Genomic DNA, 21,380 nt, shown 5'->3' on the forward strand with positions numbered 1-21,380 from the left:
GTGTTTGAAGGAATTGTGGCATATGACTTGGCCATTTACATCAAGTACTTTGTAAAGGTGAAGAAATTCTTCACCTACAGCCAGCTAAACCGGAGGATTAGGCAGTTTAGCTATCGGGGGTCTGATGCTACTTCTACTCCCTCAGAGGTTGTTGAAAAGGGAGTTAAAATAGGTGGCCAGGCAACAGAGAACTGGTCTCTCCTGAGGCTCCTTCCTGTAATAATAGGTGAAAAGATCACAGACACAAAAGATCCGGTATGGCAGCTGACAGTCCAACTGAAAGAACTTGTAGAATTTATCTGTGCTCCTCAAATATCAGTCTCTCAAGTCGCTTTGCTCAATGTCCTCATTGTGGAGTATCTGGAGACAAGAAAAGAGATGTTTCCTGACCTTAAACTGAAACCAAAGCACCATTACATTGTCCACTATCCAGCTTTAATACTCAAGTTTGGCCCACTCATAAGATTGTGGACAATGAGATTCGAAAGCAAGCATTCCTATTTCAAAAGGTGTGTGCGAAGAACTCAGAATTTCAAAAATGTGTGCCAAACGCTTGCAAATAACCACCAACTACTGCAAACATATCTAAACTCAAGTTCTTTTTTTGCTCCTACTTTGCAAGTGAAGGCATCCATTCCTTTTCATGCAGAGATGTACAGCAATGCACTTCGCAGTGCAGTAGAAGCAACCTTACCTGGGGAATGCAATCTTGCAGTTTCTAATGAGATACAGTGGAAAGGCACTCTTTACAGAAAGGGCTTCTTTGTGTGTATAGCTCCTGGAATGCCAACTGAATTTGCACAAATAGAACTGATGTTGATAATGGACAATAAGAATGTGTACTTCTTTGTAACACCTCATGGTTCATTGTATTTGCCGGAATTGGGACTTTATGAGGTTCACACTGCAAGTGGTGGCATAAGGTGCATTAATGGCGAGCTACTGTTGGATTACTATCCGTTGCCTGCTTATGCTTCATGTGGAACTAGAGTAATTTCTCTCAAACATAGCATTGTAGATACTGAGTAGGGAGCAAGATGATGACTTTTATGGTGAGTTGTGCATGTATAAGCATCAGGAACTTAATGTTTTGGAATAAATGGAGAACTGTTATTGGCTTTTGGTGTTAAAAGCTAAACGTCAAATGGCTAACTAGAAAATTGAGACTAAATGATCAGTGTTTTCTGCTGGGCTGAATTTAGCTTAGGAGAGCAGAATCTTTTGACCAATGACTGGGGTGTTTGTTTATCTGTTTAATTTCATATTCCTTTGTTTCTGTCGAGTCATGGGTGATGTAGACTGTGATCTTGCTAGCTTCATTGGCTGTGTGCTGCCGAACTCGAGTGCTAATGATCTGGTATTGGAGGCTCTCCAGACATTAGGTGTGGAATCCATAGAAGATCTGAATTATATCCAGGAGGCAGACCTGGTCAATGTCCTGAGGCCAGTGGAAGCTAGAAAACTCATTGCACGTGTTAAAGCTTTATGTAAGTATAATTTTTTTTGAGTTATAAAAATGTGTGTATGTGTGGGGAAAAAAATAAACAACTATATTTGAGATAATCCTATTTGCAATATTTTCCAATTTTGTCTTGTATCCAGCTGAAAAGAATGTCAGTGAGAATCCTGACCCATCACCCATAGCTGATTCACAAAGCACTACAGCCACACCCAGAGGAATGATGAGCCCTACAGCCACAACCAGAGGAATGATGAGCCCTACAGCCACAACCAGAGGAATGATGAGCCCTACAGCCACAACCAGAGGAATGATGAGCCCTACAGCCACAACCAGAGGAATGATGAGCCCTACAGCCACAACCAGAGGAATGATGAGCCTTACAGCCACACCCAGTGGAATGATGACAAGTGTAATGCCAGGCAGAGACTATTCATCCTCAGGTATGTTTGAGAATTTGTCTGGGGTAAATTTATAAAAACTGCATATTTTTTCATATTATTATTATTATTATTCTTGCATTATACAGAGTTCTAAAAAGTCATATTATGTATTAATATTCAATTCAAACTTTTTTCACTTGCACACCATCCAAAATGTTTAATTTTATCCTTAATCGTGTTTTCATCTGAATTGGCTATAGTAAAAAAAACTACACAATACAAATTAAAAATACATACATTGTTTCTTTTAGATTTAAATATTTTATTTCACAGAAACAAACATTGATATTAGATTATTTATGTTGTAAGGAAGTAGTGTTGGGAAGTTAAACAGGTCATAATTCTTCTGTGATATGAATTTTATGTTGCTGTGTGAAAGCGTATGCCACAGCTCTCTCTTACCACAATCCTGTATCATGGGCTACATATCTTCCGCCTGTTAGATAAATGATCCAATTTCTCCTTCAAACTATTTTTTTTTAGCTCATAACTACATTTTACAAGAATACATTGAACACATTATGATCTTGCTATAATTTCATGTTGTAGAAGTTTTGTTCAGGGCCAATGGCTAATGCAAAAATGTATCACTATTTTTAAATACTTTTGTGTCCTCTTCAGGTGAATGCTATGAAAATGATCCCAGCTCTCCACTGTCTAGCTCAAGCTCAACTGCATCTTCAGCTCCTCATAGATTAGCTCCAGTAGACAACAACTGGCACTTTACTTTTGAACTCCCATGGAGTAAAATGCCATCAGGGATTATGAGAAAACTCCAAAACAAAGAGCGGCCAACAGGACGGGAAAGGCCCGAGATGATCCGCCTGGTGGTAGGAGAGGTCCTAACCATCTGCCCCACACCAGGGAAGAAACACTTTGATGCAATCGCTAGGAAGATTGTTCAAGCCTACCCTCTGTCATTCAAAGACGTCATTGAAGGTCAAGTTGTGGGCAGTGGTTTTGATTCATTAACCAAGCAGCTGCAGAGCAGAGCTGACAATCTTAAAAGGGGGAAAACCTCCCTTTCCTTAAAAAGACAAGCATCTAGCACAAGTGAGGAGGGAGAAGACGTACCTTTAAAGAAGATCAGAGTCGATACATATGGCTGTGTAAATTGGCAACCAAAGCGAATGCCACTGGGTGAAACCATGGAGACACAGAAATGTATGAAAGAAGACTTAAAAAACATGCACAAAAATCGAAGCAAGGATACCAAAAGTGTTGAAAAGAAAATGGTGGCAACTTTCTTTACTCAAAGAAGTGACATAATAAGCGGAATGGAAACCCCTCTTCTGATCACAGAGTGGCCATATCTGTTCGAGATGTGTGGCATGATTGCTCACTTTAAAGAACTAACAGGTGTGGATGTTGATAGAGAAGCTCTGTCAAGCAAATGTGGGCGAGTCGTTTCATATCTCCTGTCCCGTGAGAAAAAAAAAAAACTGAAGACATCCTAACAGGTATGGCAATTGCCAAAGCTAAGCATCTAGATGCTGATATTCCTGCATGTGTGATGCTTCTTTTGAGCCATTTCGGTGAAGACCAGGACAAGATGTTCCTGACAGTTGATGAAACATGTCTGCCTTCTGAAGTTGATCAGCTTCCAAGCACACCGTGCATCGTTGTGTGTGGTATGACTGTTCTCTTTCCCAAGTTTCACTTCTTAAAGGCTTATGGTTACATTAAAGGGGACATGAGACACTTAAAGTACTTAGCATAATTTAGAAGATTGATTTACATTCTCAAACCTCATGTAGTTTTTAACACTTTCAGTAAAACGGAATTAAAATTAAGCTTTATACATTAAAATGTTCTAACAAGTGTAGCACCAGTATAGTATATTACTATAACTACTGTACTAATCTAAATACCATGTTTTTAAAAAACAAAATAGAGACGTTGGTTTACAGGGTGCATTATTGTAATTTCCCTGCTGCATAATTTAAGGAGATAATGAAAATTAATTGCTACACATACCAGTGGGAAATAAGCTAGTTTCTTTCAGTAGGCATTAGTAAAGAATAAATAAACAAAAAACAATTGATGATAATATAAAGGCCTGTTTATTACAGTCATTTGATTAAAACTTGTTTTTTAATATAAAGTAGATAATCTGACATGTTATATCTGATAAGCCAGTGAATATCAAATGTTAATTCATCCCTTAAATTACACAGCAGCTTCTGTCTTACATTATATGTTACATGTTTCATATTTCAACCTCTAAACTGTTTGGGGTGGGTTTTTTTCCAGCGTTGTATCTTAAAACGAGTAAAAACACATCTCAGAAACTTGGCTGTGTTCACAGGTAACCAAATCAGTACAACAGTGACTTCTTAAATCTATCTGTGCTCACTGCTCAAACATGCGTGATTCATTGGTTTAACTAGGTTTGAGAGAATCGATTCAGTGATCCAGTGATCTTTCAATTTATTGTCCTGAATCTGTTCTTTGATTTTAATGGACATGTCTATGGTAATAAAGATTCATTTAGCTAAGGAGTCAATGTTGTTCTGATTTGGTTCTCTGTGAACAGGGAGCTGATTGAGTTTCTGAGATGTGATTTTGCTCTTTAAAAAAGCTTATTATATTTAATAAAGATAGAGAGTTGGAATCAGTTTTATGAACTATGCTAACTACATCTAGTGTAATGTGTGCTCTTAAATGTTATCAGAAAATATAGTTGTATATGGAAGTGCCTCACCATTTCTTAAATACATTTGATTGTACAATGTTCAGTTTTGAGAAGTTCATAAAGTATATTTTAACATATTGAGTGAAACGTAAGGTAAAACCTAGGATATTGTCTTCATTGTGCTAATGTGATTATCTATTTTTTATTGTGGTCCTTTGTCAGTCATTATGTTAAATCTAATAAACTGTCACTGTATTTTTCTGCTGTGTACCAAAGGGAGTTCTGCCCTGACATCTGAACACTTCATGGTTGCAGTTGATCAGACCATCGTAAATGGAAATCTTACAGATTTTGGCGATGCCCTGGTACTGATGTTTGCAACATACTACTGCCTCAACATCAGCTATCCAGCAGAAATGGCAGCAAGTCTGGAATTCTTGCAGAGGTAAAACAATTGTATTTACAGCGCTTGCCTCTCCATCCATCCACCTGCACACCCACATGTCCGCCAATGCATACCTGCATGCATCTATTCATGCATCTATCCATAAATGCATACACACGTTCATCCATCCATCTAATCAGGCCTATACAATGTGCTCATAAGGTTACTGTCAATAATGAAAACTGTCAATAATGGCATTTATTTATATTACATGAAAAAGGCTGGCACACATTGTGTATGATTTATCTTAATGCATGTAATGTAAATTTATGATCAGTGTTCCTTCAGTGCACCCTTCCATTTCATATTGTTTTTAAACCGTAGTGTAAAGTCTGGATCACCCAGAGTATTTGTGATGATCAAAATGATTCATAGCACTATTAATCATTTGTAGCACTACATTCAAATGTAATTGTTTCTTAACAGGTGCCTTTTCAAGATCAACCCGGACAAGGGGAGCAAAGTCGAGAAAAGGGACTCCAAGAAAACACTATCCATCAATCCCAAAGTTCTGTCTTTGATAACCAATATTGCAGACTTTGAATGGAGAGAGTAAAAGGCATCTCGCATAAATTTTCAGACATATGGACAACAAAAGCAGGCACCAGTTTTTTTTTATGTTAAGTTTTAAGACGGTTGCCTGTGAAAAGTATAAAAAGGATATGCATTCCGAGCATGTTTGATGGTTGCCCTTTTTCTTTGGTTGGAGTTCTTTAGGGGGATTATGTGTTGTATATGCGCGAGTTGAATTTTTTTATTCACCCTCCTGAGTTTGGAGTGAAGGGTGGATGGCCCAGCTTTGTTTCTCTGCCACCTGTGACACTAGAGTATTTTGCATTTTTTCGAACTGATAAAAATTCTCACTATTTTTCACATTGATATTACATACAGGTAGGTCGGCAGTAAATAACATTTTTATAATTGCGTAAGTTATAATTACTATAAAATATATATATATATATTATTTAATTTATTGTATAGGTGTTATTTGACTCATTGAGTCTTATATTTTATGTATAAGCAAAAGTGTTGTAGATAGTGAATTTTTGGCCTTAAAAATTACAACCAACAAAAGCAGGCACCACTTTTTTTTTTTTTTTTTTTTTTTTCTTTTTTTTCTTTTGATGCTACGTTTTAAGACGGTTGCATGTGAAAAGCATAAAAAAGGGATATGCATTCCGAGCATGTTTGGTGGTTGCCCTTTTTCTTTTGTAGGAGTTCTTTAGGGAGAATTATGTTGATTTGTTGGGCCTTATGTGTTGTATATGTAAGAGTTAAATTTTTTTATTCACCCTCTTGAGTTTGGAATGGGGAGTGGATAGGGTTACTGCCAATGGAGCCGCTGCTCAGTGGGAACATGGCCCAGCTTTGTTACTCTGCCCCCTGGGACACTATAGTATTTTACATTTACAGAGTGGGGTTTTGACTTTAAAAATTGCAACCAACAAAAGCAGGCACCACTTTTTTTTTTTTACACATTTTAAGTTATCTTGAAAGGATATGGAAGCCATTGTTAAGTTTTTATACTAAGCTGAACAAAGAAATTGTTTTGTACTTTTATAATTATAATAAAAATTAAAAAAGGATTGGTATAACTGTAACTGTGTATTGTGAAATATTTTCCAAATATTATTACAGGTAATTGCTATTACTACACATCTAACATTTTAGTTCATAACATTTAAATGTAACACATTTAGAGATGGAAATTGCAGTTTTTTTGACAGTTTATTCTTGTATTTGAATAATAATAATAAAAAAAAACCCTTGTAATATGTCTGACCTCCATTTAAAACTTGGGCTTTCATAAAGTAATTTTTTTAATGTGTATTTTCTGTACAAACTGTCTTGATTTTTTTTGTAGTAACAGTAGTAATATTCTGTACTTAAACTTGTTTATCATTGTTAAAGATAATTATTCTGTTTTTTAAAGAGTGTATGACACTTCTAGGAATTAAAATATGTTAAGAGTAAAAGATTTCATGCAATTATAGGACATTTTCTTGTAATATGACTAATTATTCTGTTTTATAAGAAGCAAGTGACACTTCTTTTAAGAATTAAAATATGTTAAAATTAAAAGATTTCATGTAATTATAGAACAATTTCTTGTAAAATGACGAATTATTCCATTTTATAAAGAGCGCATGACACTTTTTTAAGAATTAAAATATTTTAAAATTAAACGATTTCATGTAATTATAAGAACATTTCTTGTAAAATGACGAATTATTCCATTTTATAAAGAGTGCATGACACTTTTTTTAAGAATTAAAATGTTAAAATTAAAAGATTTCATGTAATTATAGAAACATTTCTTGTAAAATGACGAATTATTCCATTTTATAAAGAGCGCATGACACTTTTTTAAGAATTAAAATATTTTAAAATTAAACGATTTCATGTAATTATAAGAACATTTCTTGTAAAATGACGAATTATTCCATTTTATAAAGAGTGCATGACACTTTTTTAAGAATTAAAATATGTTAAAATTAAAAGATTTCATGTAATAGAAAAAGTTCTTGTAAAATGACGAATTATTCCATTTTATAAGGAGCGCATGACACTTTTTTAAGAATTAAAATATGTTAAAAGTAAAAAAATGTATGTAATTAAAGGGCAATTTCTTGTAAAATTACAATAATAGACGTTGATTATAGTAAATACAATAACTGTTTTTTTACGGTTTATGTATGTTTTAAAAATGACACAATTTTTCTGTTTTTTTACAGACATTTTCTGGCGCCCCTGCTGCCGGAAAATTACTGTTTTTTTACACTTTTTTTTTTTTACAGTGTAGTGCTTTACTTATTATATACTATAATATACTATATCTCCTTCAGTATTACATATAGTGTGTGATCTCCTCTCCAGACTCTATTTTTATTCTGAAATGGGCCGGTTGCCTGTATATATAAATAGCCCTCGACCAGCCAGGGTCCAGATCCCCGTGTCCCCCGCTTACAGAAACACACTGCTGATCTGATCTGCTGGAGTTTAGTTACTGAAATCTGTTTTTAATGAATTTAAACTGAATTAAAGATCAGAAGGAGGAGATGGGGGTCTCTACAGCAGTGTGTGTTCTTCTACTGAACGCAGTATTCATCTCTACACTCGCAGGTAAGTGAATAACTGTGTGTGTGTGTGTGTGTGTGTGTGTGTGTGAGAATCTGAGTCATTAGAGAAATTGAAAGTAAATGTTTTAGTAGGTTATATAATATTAGAACAGTAATAAATCACTCTGAACTATAGATCAGACTGTAATATATTATTACATAGTAATAACAGCAGTAATCTGCTATTCCAGCATCAGAACTGCTTTATAAACTGTGTAAACTAATGGTAAAGTAAATAATCCACAGGTGGCCATTTTAAAAACAAGTCCCTGACCTTCAGATCACAGCCCATCTGAAAAATCTTTATTAACTGCACCAGTAAGAGCGTGAAGAGTGTGAAGGTTCATTTAGCAGGGTAAGAGCACAGTTCTGCTCTAAATATTGCAATGCACACAACATTATGGGAGACATACCAGAGTTCAAAAGAGGACAAATTGTTGGTGCACGTCTTGCTGGAGCATCTGTGACCAAGACAGCAAGTCTTTGTGATGCATCAAGAGCCACGGTATCCAGGGTAATGTCAGCATACCACCAAGAAGCACCAACGACATCCAACAGGATTAACTGTGGACGCTGTAAGAGGAAGCTGTCTGAAAGGGATGTTCGAGTGCTAACCCGGATTGTATCCAAAAAACATAAAACCACAGCTGATCAAATCACGGCAGAATTCAATGTGCACCTCAACTCTCCAGTTTCCACCAGAACTGTCCGTCGCCACAATCAATTATTGTGGCCTATATACATACAATAAACAGGACATGCAGATATTGTCAGAGTAAGAAATATTGATTTAATGAAAATGATGACTGTGTACTTCAAATTTCGCCTTCATCAAAGAAGCAATTGCAATTTGCAGCAATTACAGCCAGGCAGACTCTAGGTATTCTAGCTGTCAACTTTTGGAGGTAATCTCCCACAACCTGGATGATGCAATCTTCCTCTGTACCATACGGTCAAGCTGCTCCACAACATGTCAATAGGTTCAGATCTGGAGACTGTGCTGCCCCTCCATTACAGTCAATCAGGTGTTGCAAAATCTTTTGGTAGCCTTCTTTCTTTAAGATCCCTTTCACACTGTATAAATCTTCTATTTTACCACCTCCAAAGCATCCCAGACCATCATGCTGCCTCCACCATGCTTCACAAATGGCATTACGCATTGGTCATGTGCCTCATAAATGTTCTCAAACTTGGACTTGTCTGTCTACAACACCTTCTTCCAATCTTACAGTGTCCAATGTGTTTTCTCTTTGGTCCATCAAAGTCTTTTCTTTTTATTGGCCAGTGAGAGGTATGGCTTTTTCTTGGCAATTCTGCCATGAAGTTCAGCATCCTGAAGTCTCCTCTTGACCATTGATGTGGAAACTGGTGTTTTTACGGGTTCTCGTTAGTGCAGCTTCCAGTTGACAGCCTGTGAGGCGTCTTTCTTACAAACTGTACACTCTAAGATTTTTTTTATCATATTGCACAGTTGTGCATCGGTGCCTCCCACTCCTTTTTCTGTCCTTGTTAGAGGCAGATTTTGTGTCTCTCTTTGAAGGGAGTAGTGAACAGCATGGTGAGATATTTTCAGTTTCTTGGCAATATCTCTCATTGAGTAGCCTTCCTTAACACAACACTGGACTGATGGGTCTCTAAAGAAAGTTGTTACTTTCTGGCCATTTTGAGCCTGTAAGCAAGCCAACAACTAACTGCTGATGCTTCAGATACTAAACTAATATATAGTCTCTAACATCCACCAGCTCCATGATGTCCTCATGAAGGAGTGGAAGAGGATTCCAGTGGCAACCTGTAAATGTGACACAGTTCAAAATATCTTAGATTTATTTGAAATCGTGAACATTTTTATGAGAGTTGGATACATTGCATGGTACTATGTTTAAGAAAACCATTGTTAATTTATTTGGCTTTTTATCTCCTCCAGAGAAACACTCCCTGTTCTACATTTACAGCGCCCTCAACAAAGATGTGTCTCTACCAGGAATCTACGAGTTCACAGCTCTGGGTCTGCTGGATGACCGAGAGATCGACTACTACAACAGTAAGGAGCAGAAGAAGATTCCTAAACAGAGCTGGATGATGGAGAAGATGCAGGAAGATTACTGGGAAAAAGGAACCCAGTCTCGCAAGAGTAAAGAACAGTGGTTCAAGGTTAACGTGGAGATTCTGATGCAGAGGATGAACCACAGTTACCAGGGTTAGTGATTCATCAGATCTTCATTGTTTCCTTCTCTCGTGATCTGTGTCAGTGATTGTGATGGTCTTAATTTTCTTCCTCTTTTCAGATCTTCATGTTCTTCAGTGGAGACACGGCTGTGAGATCGATGAGTCCAATGGACAGGTGACGTTTCTGAATGGGATTGATCAGTACAGCTATGATGGATCAGATTTTCTCTCCTTTGATAATTCACACAGGGTCTGGGTCGCTCCGGTTCAAGCTGCAGAACCAACCAAGAGAAAATGGGATGGTGTTTCCATTCTGAACCAGTACACCCAGGGCTACCTGGAGAAAGAGTGTGTGGACTGGCTCACCAAATTCATGGAGTACGGAAAAGAAACACTGAGAAAACACTGTGAGTTTCTTTAAATCACTGACTCAGAACATCCATAGCTAATGTTGAACATAATGGTACTTTGGAGCTCAAATACTACCAGAAACAAGCCTCACAATAAACTTATTGATAGCTCTACACAGTTCCTAGAATCCAAATGTCACAAAGGCCAGAAACAGGTGAGACACACACGGGTTAGAATCAGATAATTTATTAAAGATGGGAACAGACTACAGGTAAACCCACCACAGGTGTAGCTAGAAACAGTAAGGCAGCATAAACAAACAACAGAAGGTCATAAACAGAAGATTAACAACACAAACCATGGGCAAGACAAAGAGCAAGGTCCAAAAAAAGGCAAGGATCCAAACCAGAAAACAATCTTAAACAGAAGGTTTAAGTTAAAGCAGTAGTCAGTAAAGAAACAGACAGAGGTCATGAAAAGCAGAGAAGATAGAAAGAACGCGAGGTAGAAGAGCTAGAGACTAGATTTAACACCAGGCACAGAGAACAGGGAATAAGGGGTATTTATACAGGGCTATACAGGTGAGAATAATCATAATCGTTAGTAGGATGGAGAATTTGTGAGAGGCAGTGGCACGTGACTGGGTGGAGTCCCAAAGAAATTATGACTACGTTCTGGGGTCTTAAATTATATTTATCAAGGTCTTTAAAATGTCTTCACACTTGAAAGTCCGAACCGTTGTCTGAATCAAGGTTCATGTGTTGCTACATTGTGTACATTTGGTCCGCTTATTTTTGTTTTCACACTGCAGATTAGGGAGCGCACTAAAGAGCTTTGTGTGATATTCCTACATCCTTTCATCATCACTTACGTATCGATGCGTTTTCTATAACTTGACGATGATTGGTTTTAGAAGGACATGCGTCTGACGTTGGCACTTTGATGATAATTCAGCGGGTGGTTCATTCGGCAAGAAGCCTTTCCAGGATCAGGATAAAATGAATGAACAGATTCATATTATCTCCATAGTAGAGCTGCTGCTATTGTGTTTTATATCAGCAGCTTCAGTACAGTACTCTAGATTAGTTTAAATTCACCAAACGATCGAGCTCGTCCTGAAGCAGCTGAACCACGCCTCATTTTTCCTGCTTTTCCGTTTATTTTGAGAGGGTACTGACTGCAGCCTGCAGGAAGGCGGAGTTAGACGCCCACTTTGTCAGCATCATGTCTTAGCTCCGCCTCTGAACGGAAGTAAACAATGTAAACAAAGGGCAGTTAGTGTACTTTAAATATAATGTGCCGCGTCGTCCGGGTTAAATACTGTGTTACACTACAAGCTTGCGAGACTGACGAGGCGTGGAATGGACAAAGTAGGGGGGACTGGACACTCTGGACATCTAGCTCCGCCTTCCCGCAGGCTGTAGTCAGTAGTAGTTGGTTATTTTTCTTCTTCTGCTGCCGTTGTTGAGGAACGCCTGCTCAGCTTCCTGTAATAGGTCAGAACCATCCAGAAAAGCGCTTTCACACTGCAGGAGAACTGGACCATGGTTCAGAAGATCCGGACCGAGACCACCTCTCTTGGTCGGACCAAAATCCGGTCCTTTGGTCCGGACCGCAGTTTGCGGCCCCTTTCACACCTGCTACTTTGGTTCGGACCAAACTGAAAAGTCAGAAAGTCCGGACCAAACGAGGCAGGTGTGAAAGCACCCTTAAAAATTAAATTTGACTTTTATAATAGTGCAAGAACCCTGTTTTTGCACAATGCTTGCTGTTGTGTTGGTCAACTAGAGTTCAAAGAGTTCAAAGAGTTTATTGTCATGTGCACAGTAAGAAACAAGTTTCCTCGTACAATGAAATTCTTTCTTTGCCCCTCGCCAAGTATGCCGCATAAAGATAAAAATAGAAAATATACAATAAAGAAAGAATAAAAAACAAAATATAAATATTAATTAGTGTTAACTTTACATCCATGATGGAAATATATACATGAAAGCAGTAATGGGGTATGGATATTATTTACAAGTAAGTACATGTTATCTACAGCAGTGGAATATGAAAAAAGTGCAAAAGGTTCAGTAGTGCAATTATAAAATTTTGCAGAAAAGTGAGCATGTGTCTCTGAGAAATGTCCTTGACATGTAAACGTGTAGAGAGTAATGTGAATGGTTATTTCTGAGGTAGGTTCAAGAGTCTGGTAGCAGTGGGGAAGAACCTGTTCTTTAGCCTGGTGGTTTTGCATTTCACACTTCTGTACCTCCGGCCAGAAGGCAGAAGAGTGAACAGTCCATGCTGGGGGTGGGTAGAGTCTTTGAGGATGGAGGCAGCTCTCCTGAGGACTCTCTGGTGGTAGATGCTCTGCAGAGAGGGCAGTGGAGTCCTGATGATCTTCTCTGCAGTCTTTACCACTCTCTGCAGGCGTGTACGGTCCGTCGCAGTAGTGTTGCCGTACCACACGGTGATACAGTTGGTCAAGAGGCTCTCAATGACACAGCTGTAGAAGTTGCAGAGTATCTTGGGAGACATCCTGAACTTCCTCAGCCTCCTCAGGAAGTACAGCCGCTGTTGAGCCTTTTTGACCAGCTGTGTGGTGTTCAATGTCCAAGTGAACTAGTGCAAAAACTAATGATTGTGGGGAAAAAGGAGACGCTTTTGGGGTTTCTGGACGCAGCCAGAGACTAGATTCAATACTGGACACAGAGAAGAGGAAATGAGGGGTATTTATACAGCGAAGCACAGGTGAGAACAATCAGACCAATTAGTATGACAGAGAGTTCTTGAGACGCAGTGGCACGTGACTGGTAGAGTCCAGGGGAGAGAGCACAGGGGAATTCTGGGAAGTGTAGTCCTGAGTCCTGAATTAGAGTCCATGGCAGGCAGACAGGAAGTGTTGTTCTCTTTTCAGCTCCTCCTGATGTTCATGCATTTGCAAAGAAATCTGTTCAAGACCCAAAAAAGGTGAGCCTGACCTGCCTGGCCACGGGATTCTACCCTAAAGACGTGGATCTGTGTGTGAGGAAGTTCGGCACGTCGATACCGGATCATCTGATCACAACTTCTGGAATCAGACCCAATGATGATGGAACCTACCAGCTGAGGAAGAGTATGGAGATCAGTGGTGATGATCCAGCAGATTACGACTGTTGCTTGACTCACAGCTCCCTCACAGAACCAGTGATGAAGAAATGGGGTAATTATAACTGTGATTGGTGACACTTATTGCAGACTGTAACCATTAATTCTATTTGATTAGAGTTGAAGCAGTAGTTTCTCTAGTGGGTCTGTTCGAGGCTGAATCTCTGCTTTGTTGCGAGGGGGCTTGGCCATCTTTCACTTTATCCACGCTTCATTTTCCTCCAAATTGAATTTGTGTAAAACTGCATCATATAAAGCATACAAATACATTTGGGGATACAAATGGAGAACGGTAGAAGTTCACAGAGCAGAAGCTACAAAACTTCCTGATCTTGGAACCCCATGTATGTGATTGGTCCAAAAGATTTGTTTGGCCAATGATTGTAGAATGATGCTTCGATGCATCATAATTAATTTGCGTAAAGTTAAGAAAACCTAAATTCGCTGCCGCTTGACGCCTCCCATAGGAAATGAATGGTTGCCTGAGGCTTTATCACCTGCCAGTGTGAATGCAGGGTAAGAAGTGTTACAAATTCACTTTCACACCTGTACAAAGGTGTGAAAAATAATTCCATTCTTTCCTCAGGTATAAGTTTAGATACTAGAGTTTAAAATACTACAACTCAAGCTTTGCACTCTTTAAGTAAAAGTGTAAAAGTACTGGTTTCAAAACTACTTAAAGTATAAAAGTAAAAGTAACAAAAGGGGAAAAAATTAAAGCCATTAATACCAAAAGCTTAGGCCACGCCCACAGAGTCCTATAGTGCACTATTAGCCCACCCACCCCTCCCTCCCCAAAACACATTTTACTAAAAGCTATAATGACTATAATAATGTTTGAATATTAAAATGTTAATGTTGATAATATAATTTGGGATTTTGCACTAGACTGTTCTCTAGTGTTTCAGCTGCATATATGCTGATTATAAATGAATGTATTTAGTAGAATAAAGTAAATATATTAAAGAAGCTTAGTTGGATCACAGTATGAACCAATAGGGAGTCAGAATGGTATATTACTTCTGGTATATACTTTATACTTCTCTACATCCAATCACAATCAGATTCACTCTATCTGGATGGAGAGATTTATCTGGATAGGGGTTTTATTAAACAGATAATTGAAGAGATAATTAACATTTATACTTAAGTAACGTAATTAAGTATTTGTACTTAGTTACTTTACACCACTGCTATTTTTATTAGGTCATCATTTTCAAAAGACCCATAATAAGTAAATCAGTGAATGTGTTTCTTTCATTGATTATTTATTAGTGTTGTATGGGTACCTATCTGAGGTTATGAAAGGATATTTACGTGTGTATAGCGCCACCTACTGCATGTGTTGGGTTATGCATGTTCATTTACATTAGTAACTGTGGGCGGCTGGTTTACTGTGTGTTTCTGCAGAAATATATCCCTGTGATTGATGTTCAAATCTGTTCTCTTTACAGTAAAAAACATTAACTACGTTGAACTGGCTCTGATTGGAGGAGCAGCTGCAGGGGTGATGGTGATCTTGCTGATTTTGCTGGGCGTGGTCCTCACAGTTCTTATAAAGAAGAGGAAGAATGGTGAGGAGAAATATAAGAGTTAATATTAAAAACTGATCACCACTGACTACACCATCAGTCTCTTTACAGATACAGAAAAGCAGTAAATATATGATGAAACATGAGTAAAAACATGATTAGTGAATACACTATTCTGCATTGGAACACTGATATTTGTAAATGTTAAAGGAGAACTCCTTTAATGTGTAAAAAGGACTTTTATTGTAGTAAAACATGATAAAAAGTAATTTCCTTTGTTGAATAGCTCACCTCCGCTCTCCTGCAGCTTTCTGAGATCCAGTAATTTTGTTCTTTTTGCATAGCACTCTCTTAAATAGTCGCATCAGGGCATATTTGGCCTTGATAAATCACTTTTTACACCGTTATTAAGGCTTAAAGTAGCTCCACACCTCCTTACTAGAATCTGGAGAGCCCTGACATTTAAAACGAGGCATTAATAACTTAAAAAGTGCAGAAGAAGCTTATTAAAAGCCACTGTTTACATCCTGTAACTCTATTAGCTTCAGCTCTGAGCGCCGCCATCACTGTACTGATAATGACATAGACATATATATACATAGACCCAACAAAGCCTGCCTCCTGGTGCTGGCTGCTACACCAGTAAATTTAATTTCAGATAAATTTAAGTAACTTCAACTCAGTTTCAAGACATAATTGTTACACAGAGTAAATAAGTGAACTGAACTTCAGTCAATCCTTTCTTTTAGTAAACTTTACTTCATTTATTTTTACTGAATCAACCCTTTCTTTTAGTAAACTTTACTTTATTTATTTTTACTGAATCAATCCCTTCTTTTAGTAAACTTTACTTCATTTATTTTTACTGAATCAATCCTTTCTTTTAGTAAACTTTACTTAAATTCTGCATACAATATTACTCAAAAAATGATACAAAATATAGTATAATACAGTATACTAATATAGTATACTAAAAAGAATGTATTACATGCCACCCATGTGTTGAGACACTGAGACTTGGTCTGTTTACAAAATAAATCTTTGAGATTATGTAAATATTTGGATGTGTGTTTTAACTAAAAATATTAACATTTCAGAAATTATAATATATTATGTATCATAAATTATTTGAGTAATATTGTATAAATTGAGTATTTTTTTTATAATTAGGTAATATTGTATGCAGAAATTAAATAAAGTTTACTAAAAGAAAGGATTGATTCAGTAAAAATAAATGAAGTAAAGTTTACTAAAAGAAAGGATTGATTCAGTAAAAATAAATGAAGTAAAGTTTAATAAGGATTGACTAAAGTTCAGTTCACTTATTTACTCTATGTAATATTTAAGTCTTGAAACCGAGTTAAAGTTACTAAAATTCACATTAAATTAAATTTACTTAAAAAAAGCAAATGCAGAAAGTTGCAAAACTTTTTAAAAGTAAATTTTACTCATTTTTTTCTGTTTATATCTGTTTTTAATAAGCTTCTTCTTCTGCACTTTTTAAGTTATTAATGCCTGGTTTTAAATGTCAGGGCTCTCCAGATTCTAGTAAGAAGGTGTGGAGCTACTTTGAGCTGAATAACGGTGTAAAAAGTGATTTATTGGCAAAATATCCCCTGATACGGCCTTGGTAATGAGTGTTGGGAAAAAAGTACAAAATTACTGGATCTCAGAAAGCTGCAGGAGAGCGGAGGTGAGCTATTTATCAAAGATAAGAACTTTTTATCATGTTTTACTACAGTAAAAGTCCATTTTACACCAGAGTTCTTCTTTAAATAAACCAAGAGATATTTTTATATATCCCACTCCTTTCCTGGTTAAGGATCCTTTTGGCTTTTTATTTATTTTACGATGAAGATGATCATGTTTGTTACTTTATTTAGCATCAGGGTTCAGAAACACGTTCACCATCTCCTCAAACTCTGTTTCAATACCAGGGCTTTTGTATTTTTGTACAATTTCTACTAATTTTATATAATTTAGACATTTCAGAACTTATTTATTGGTTATATATCCTTTTTTTTACTGAATACATTTAGTTTAAAGTAATTATTTCATTAAGAGCATATAATTTATTTATTTATTTAAGTATATATATTTATTATTTATTATTTGTATTTCAGGTGGTGCAGAACATATGCAGAACGTCTCTACTATTTCTCAGGGATACAGAGCACAGGGTAAGGGTAATTGTGGTTTAATTATTCTAATCTTAACTATTAAATGTCAGAATACAGTTTGAATACAGTTTTCTATGGTTAATGATTGCATTATATATTGTATTATGCATGGTGTCTTTTAATGGTAGGAAACACACTGCCTGTAGGTCATCTAGTGAGAAAATCAGGCTTGTGAAAAATTATTATAATAAAAGTAATTATATTAACAACATATTTATAATAATATGTAATGAAATATGTGAAGCAAGATATAAGCAATATAAAAGTAATATATTTGCTGGAGAAAATGAGAGATGAATCTGTTGGAATCTGTAAAGTTGGAGTGTGTTTCTGAAGCGCCTGCACAGCGGAGCTGGGGGTGAAGCTGCTCATGCTTCTCCTGTAGAAAAACATGAGAAAATAAACCAGTTTTAAAGCTCAATAAACATCGTTTTATACGCTCTGATCAACACATTCACACCAGAAACACGACAGATACTATCTGTACACTGTAAAATGTGATAAGCTGATCTTACTTTAAAAAAATGAGGAAACCGGTTGCCTTGAAAAAGCTAAACAATTATAACTGTTATTTTTAGGTTAAGTTCACTTTATGCTCGCTATTTAAGTGTACTCAAATCATAGTTAAATCTACACAGTTTACTTGATTTGTTTCTACTTTAAATAGCCTGGAAATGCAAGTTGTTTTTTTTAAGTGTGGAAAACCTGATAAGTTGACTAAACTCAAAACCGTTTGTAACCGATTAAATTTTAATACATTTTAAGTTCATATAATATATTTTTTAAGTACAGTGAACTTAACAAATACATATATATATATATATATAAAATACTCATAGAAAAGTAGCTAAAAATAAAACAGTAAAGAATTAAAAGTACTGAGAGCACAGTGAGAACACAGAGTTACTGCAGCTCAGTAAATGATGCTTGTTCTTACAGCCTACAACACAGAGACCAAGCATTTAATCATAACATGTGATCTACAAGTTTACCTAAGGTAGCCCCGGGGGAATCTCTACACACTGACGGTGAGTGTTAGTCAGAAACTGTTGGACACGCCCAGTATGCGAATCGATTGTGACAGAAACCAATGGAAAAGAAGCTGTTAATGACAAAACAGACTAAACTCAGTTATTATTATAAGTTGGTTCAACTCAAAGATCTCAGTTTGAATTGTACAGTTTATGTGCCCACAAATTCAGTTCAACTAACTCAAAATAGTTGAGTATTGTTTAGAAATATCCAATTTTATATAAAACAGACTTAAATCATTTGAGTTCAAACAGCGTATGGGTTTACAGTGTAGAACAGTGTAATTTGGTTAACAGGGTCTGCAGCAGGGAGAGGACGCAGAGAGCAGACGCTGCGGGTTTTAAATACACCTGATCTGTATTTTAGCTTGTAAATAAATAAACTGTTCTGTATATGATAATGATTTTCTTCAGGTGACTCCAGCAGTGATGGATCCTCACGCACCAGTGAGGACAGGATGGATTCCACCATTCTGCTGCTGCACACTGCACATCCGAATGGTGAGCATAAATAATCTAATGCAAACATTTGACTGCTGGTAAAATGGAGATGTTTCTAATAAAGTGATATTTTATTGTTATATATTTTATTATAAGTTGAAGCAGACTGTGTTTGTCTATTGTTGTGACTTAGATGAAGATCAGAACACATTTAATCACCAATTTATGCAGAAATCCAAGTATAATCCCAAAGAGTTCACTTACTTTTTTCCCTGTAATTCTGTAACTGCAGTTTTGTTTAACAACTGAATTAATTTTGTACTGAATTCTGATCCAGGTACTGAGACCGGGGTTTCTGACTCTGACTCTGGTAATACAATTTCTTAATTAAAACCCTTGGATTTTATATTGGTACTTTAAGAATATATGTTTACTGTAATTTACCTTTAATGTTTCCTTACTGATTTGTGATTTATTTTTTCAGGAAGAGGAAGTAATTCACCCCAGGGCAGTGATGAGAACATCCTGAAGAAATCTGAGGGTAATTATTCTTCTGGGTCTCTGCATATATATATATATATTATATATTATATATTATATGTTTCTAATAAAGTGGCCAGTGAGTGGAAGTACGAGGTAGGTGTTTCTCAGAGGTGGAAAGTAACGAATAACATTTACTCAAATTACTGTAATTGAGTAGATTTTATGAGTAATTAATTTTACTTTTACTCAAGTTCATTTTGACACAAGTAATTTATTTCGCCACATTGGTAACAAATGAAATGCAGGGGGAAAAAAAAACTAATTGTCTGAATTTTTTAAAATATTAGTTTTGTTCTCCATGGCAGCGCAGCTGAACTTCTCCATACAGTGTTTATTACGGTTAACGGGAGAGACAAATTATATGTGAAATAATAATTCATTAAAAATGATTGTTGTACTTTTTTACAGCAAATGAATAAAAGTAACTATTTAAATTTTACTTAAAGTAAATTTTAAATTGAGTACTTTTTACTTTTACTCGAGTAGATTTTTAGATGGGTACTTTTACTTTTACTTGAGTAGGTAATTTTACTTAATTACAATTTTTCAGTGCTTTTTCCACCTCTGGTGTTTCTAATAAAGTGGCCAGAGTGAGTTGTGTAAAGTGAGCAGTAAATGTTCATAACAGATTTAATGTGTGTTTTTCAGAGAAAGCGGCTGAAGAAGTGTGATTCGTCTGATTGGTGGAAAATGAGACAGTAAGGTGTGGAGATGTTGCTGACTGGTCCACTGGAAACCTGAATCATTCAGAAATCTGAAGAGAAGTCCTTCTTCAAAACTCTGATTCATTATAAGTGTTGATACACTTCCACAGGTTTATTTTCGATAGTTTAAAATTCATTTCATATATTTTATCATTTTTCAACACTAATACACTTTCATCAGGATTTCAAGAAAAAAGAAGGGTTTCAATACATTTCAAAATCGAGCACTTTATTTATTAAACACAAATATATTTCCATTTAAATTTTAAACTAATCCTTTATTTCACTAATCCCCTTCAATCCCCTTAATTTTAATCTCTGTGTAATAACATGTTTATAGATTAGAGTTCTCACCGTTCAGTTTTCTTCTGATACATTTTTTAAGGAAAAGCTTAAGAAAGATGGAATTATTTGATTGATTAATAGAAAGGGAATGGATTTTTTTCAGATGAATATAATAATATGCTTTTTGAACTTGTTTTTTCAGTCTTCCTACTTTAAAGTAGTTTAAAAAGTTTGATGTATTTATGTATTTATGACTTGTGTTGCACTACATGTTTTCTAAAAAGCAGTTTTTTTTCTAGAAATCAGTAAGTGTTGGAAAGAGTTGTGAAATACCATTGTTTATATAATTCAGTACAGATTCATATATATATGTGTGTGTGTATATATATATATGGGTGAACTTTTTGTTTGTGTGTTTTGGGTCGTTGTCCTGCTGCAGAACCCAAGTACAGTACTCCTGAGCTTGAGGTCAGTAAGGAACAGATTCTGTTAAAAACAGCAAAATTCCTGCTTCCATCTATTACAGCAGTTTTCTATTCCAGCAGCTCCAGATCATCACACACAAATACTACCACCACCATGTTTTACTGCGTTCAGTATGATGATCTTTTAATAATAATAATAATAATAATAATAATAATAATAATAATAATAATAATAATAATAATAATATTGTGCTGCTTTTTAAAATCTTTTATCTGCTTCATGTTTTCAGACAGATTCTATTTAAGTGATTTATTGATTCTACAGGTCTGGCAGTAATCAGTAGGATAGTAGTGAATTTAAACTCAGCTTTACAGTGATTAATCACAGTTAATTTATGGGGGGAAACACTAATTTATACAGGACCAGATTGGTTTGGATATATATTTTTTCACTTAATAAATGAAATCATCATTTAAAACATGCTTTTT

General features: G+C 36.0%; 2 protein-coding genes across 2 annotated transcripts; both read left to right on the forward strand.

Annotated features, from left to right (window-relative positions):
* Nucleotides 1-1,817: 1,817 nt before the first annotated feature.
* LOC111188262 (uncharacterized) lies at nt 1,818-5,557 on the forward strand. Its single transcript, XM_049472825.1, has 4 exons — nt 1,818-1,902; nt 2,524-3,533; nt 4,814-4,982; nt 5,409-5,557. Exons 2-4 carry the CDS (start codon nt 3,365-3,367, stop codon nt 5,536-5,538), a joined length of 468 nt encoding a protein of 155 aa, XP_049328782.1. The 5' UTR covers nt 1,818-1,902; nt 2,524-3,364; the 3' UTR covers nt 5,539-5,557.
* Nucleotides 5,558-7,960: 2,403 nt separating this feature from the next.
* On the forward strand, nt 7,961-21,066 carry LOC111190847 (zinc-alpha-2-glycoprotein-like). The gene is made up of 10 exons (XM_049472815.1): nt 7,961-8,105; nt 10,026-10,298; nt 10,387-10,674; nt 13,521-13,805; nt 15,205-15,324; nt 17,406-17,462; nt 18,908-18,994; nt 19,272-19,304; nt 19,419-19,475; nt 20,126-21,066. Exons 1-10 carry the CDS (start codon nt 8,042-8,044, stop codon nt 20,146-20,148), a joined length of 1,287 nt encoding a protein of 428 aa, XP_049328772.1. The 5' UTR covers nt 7,961-8,041; the 3' UTR covers nt 20,149-21,066.
* The last annotated feature ends 314 nt before the right edge of the window (nt 21,067-21,380 follow it).

Source organism: Astyanax mexicanus, unplaced genomic scaffold (genome assembly GCF_023375975.1).
Source record: "Astyanax mexicanus isolate ESR-SI-001 unplaced genomic scaffold, AstMex3_surface scaffold_31, whole genome shotgun sequence".
Lineage (NCBI taxonomy): Eukaryota > Metazoa > Chordata > Actinopteri > Characiformes > Acestrorhamphidae > Astyanax > Astyanax mexicanus.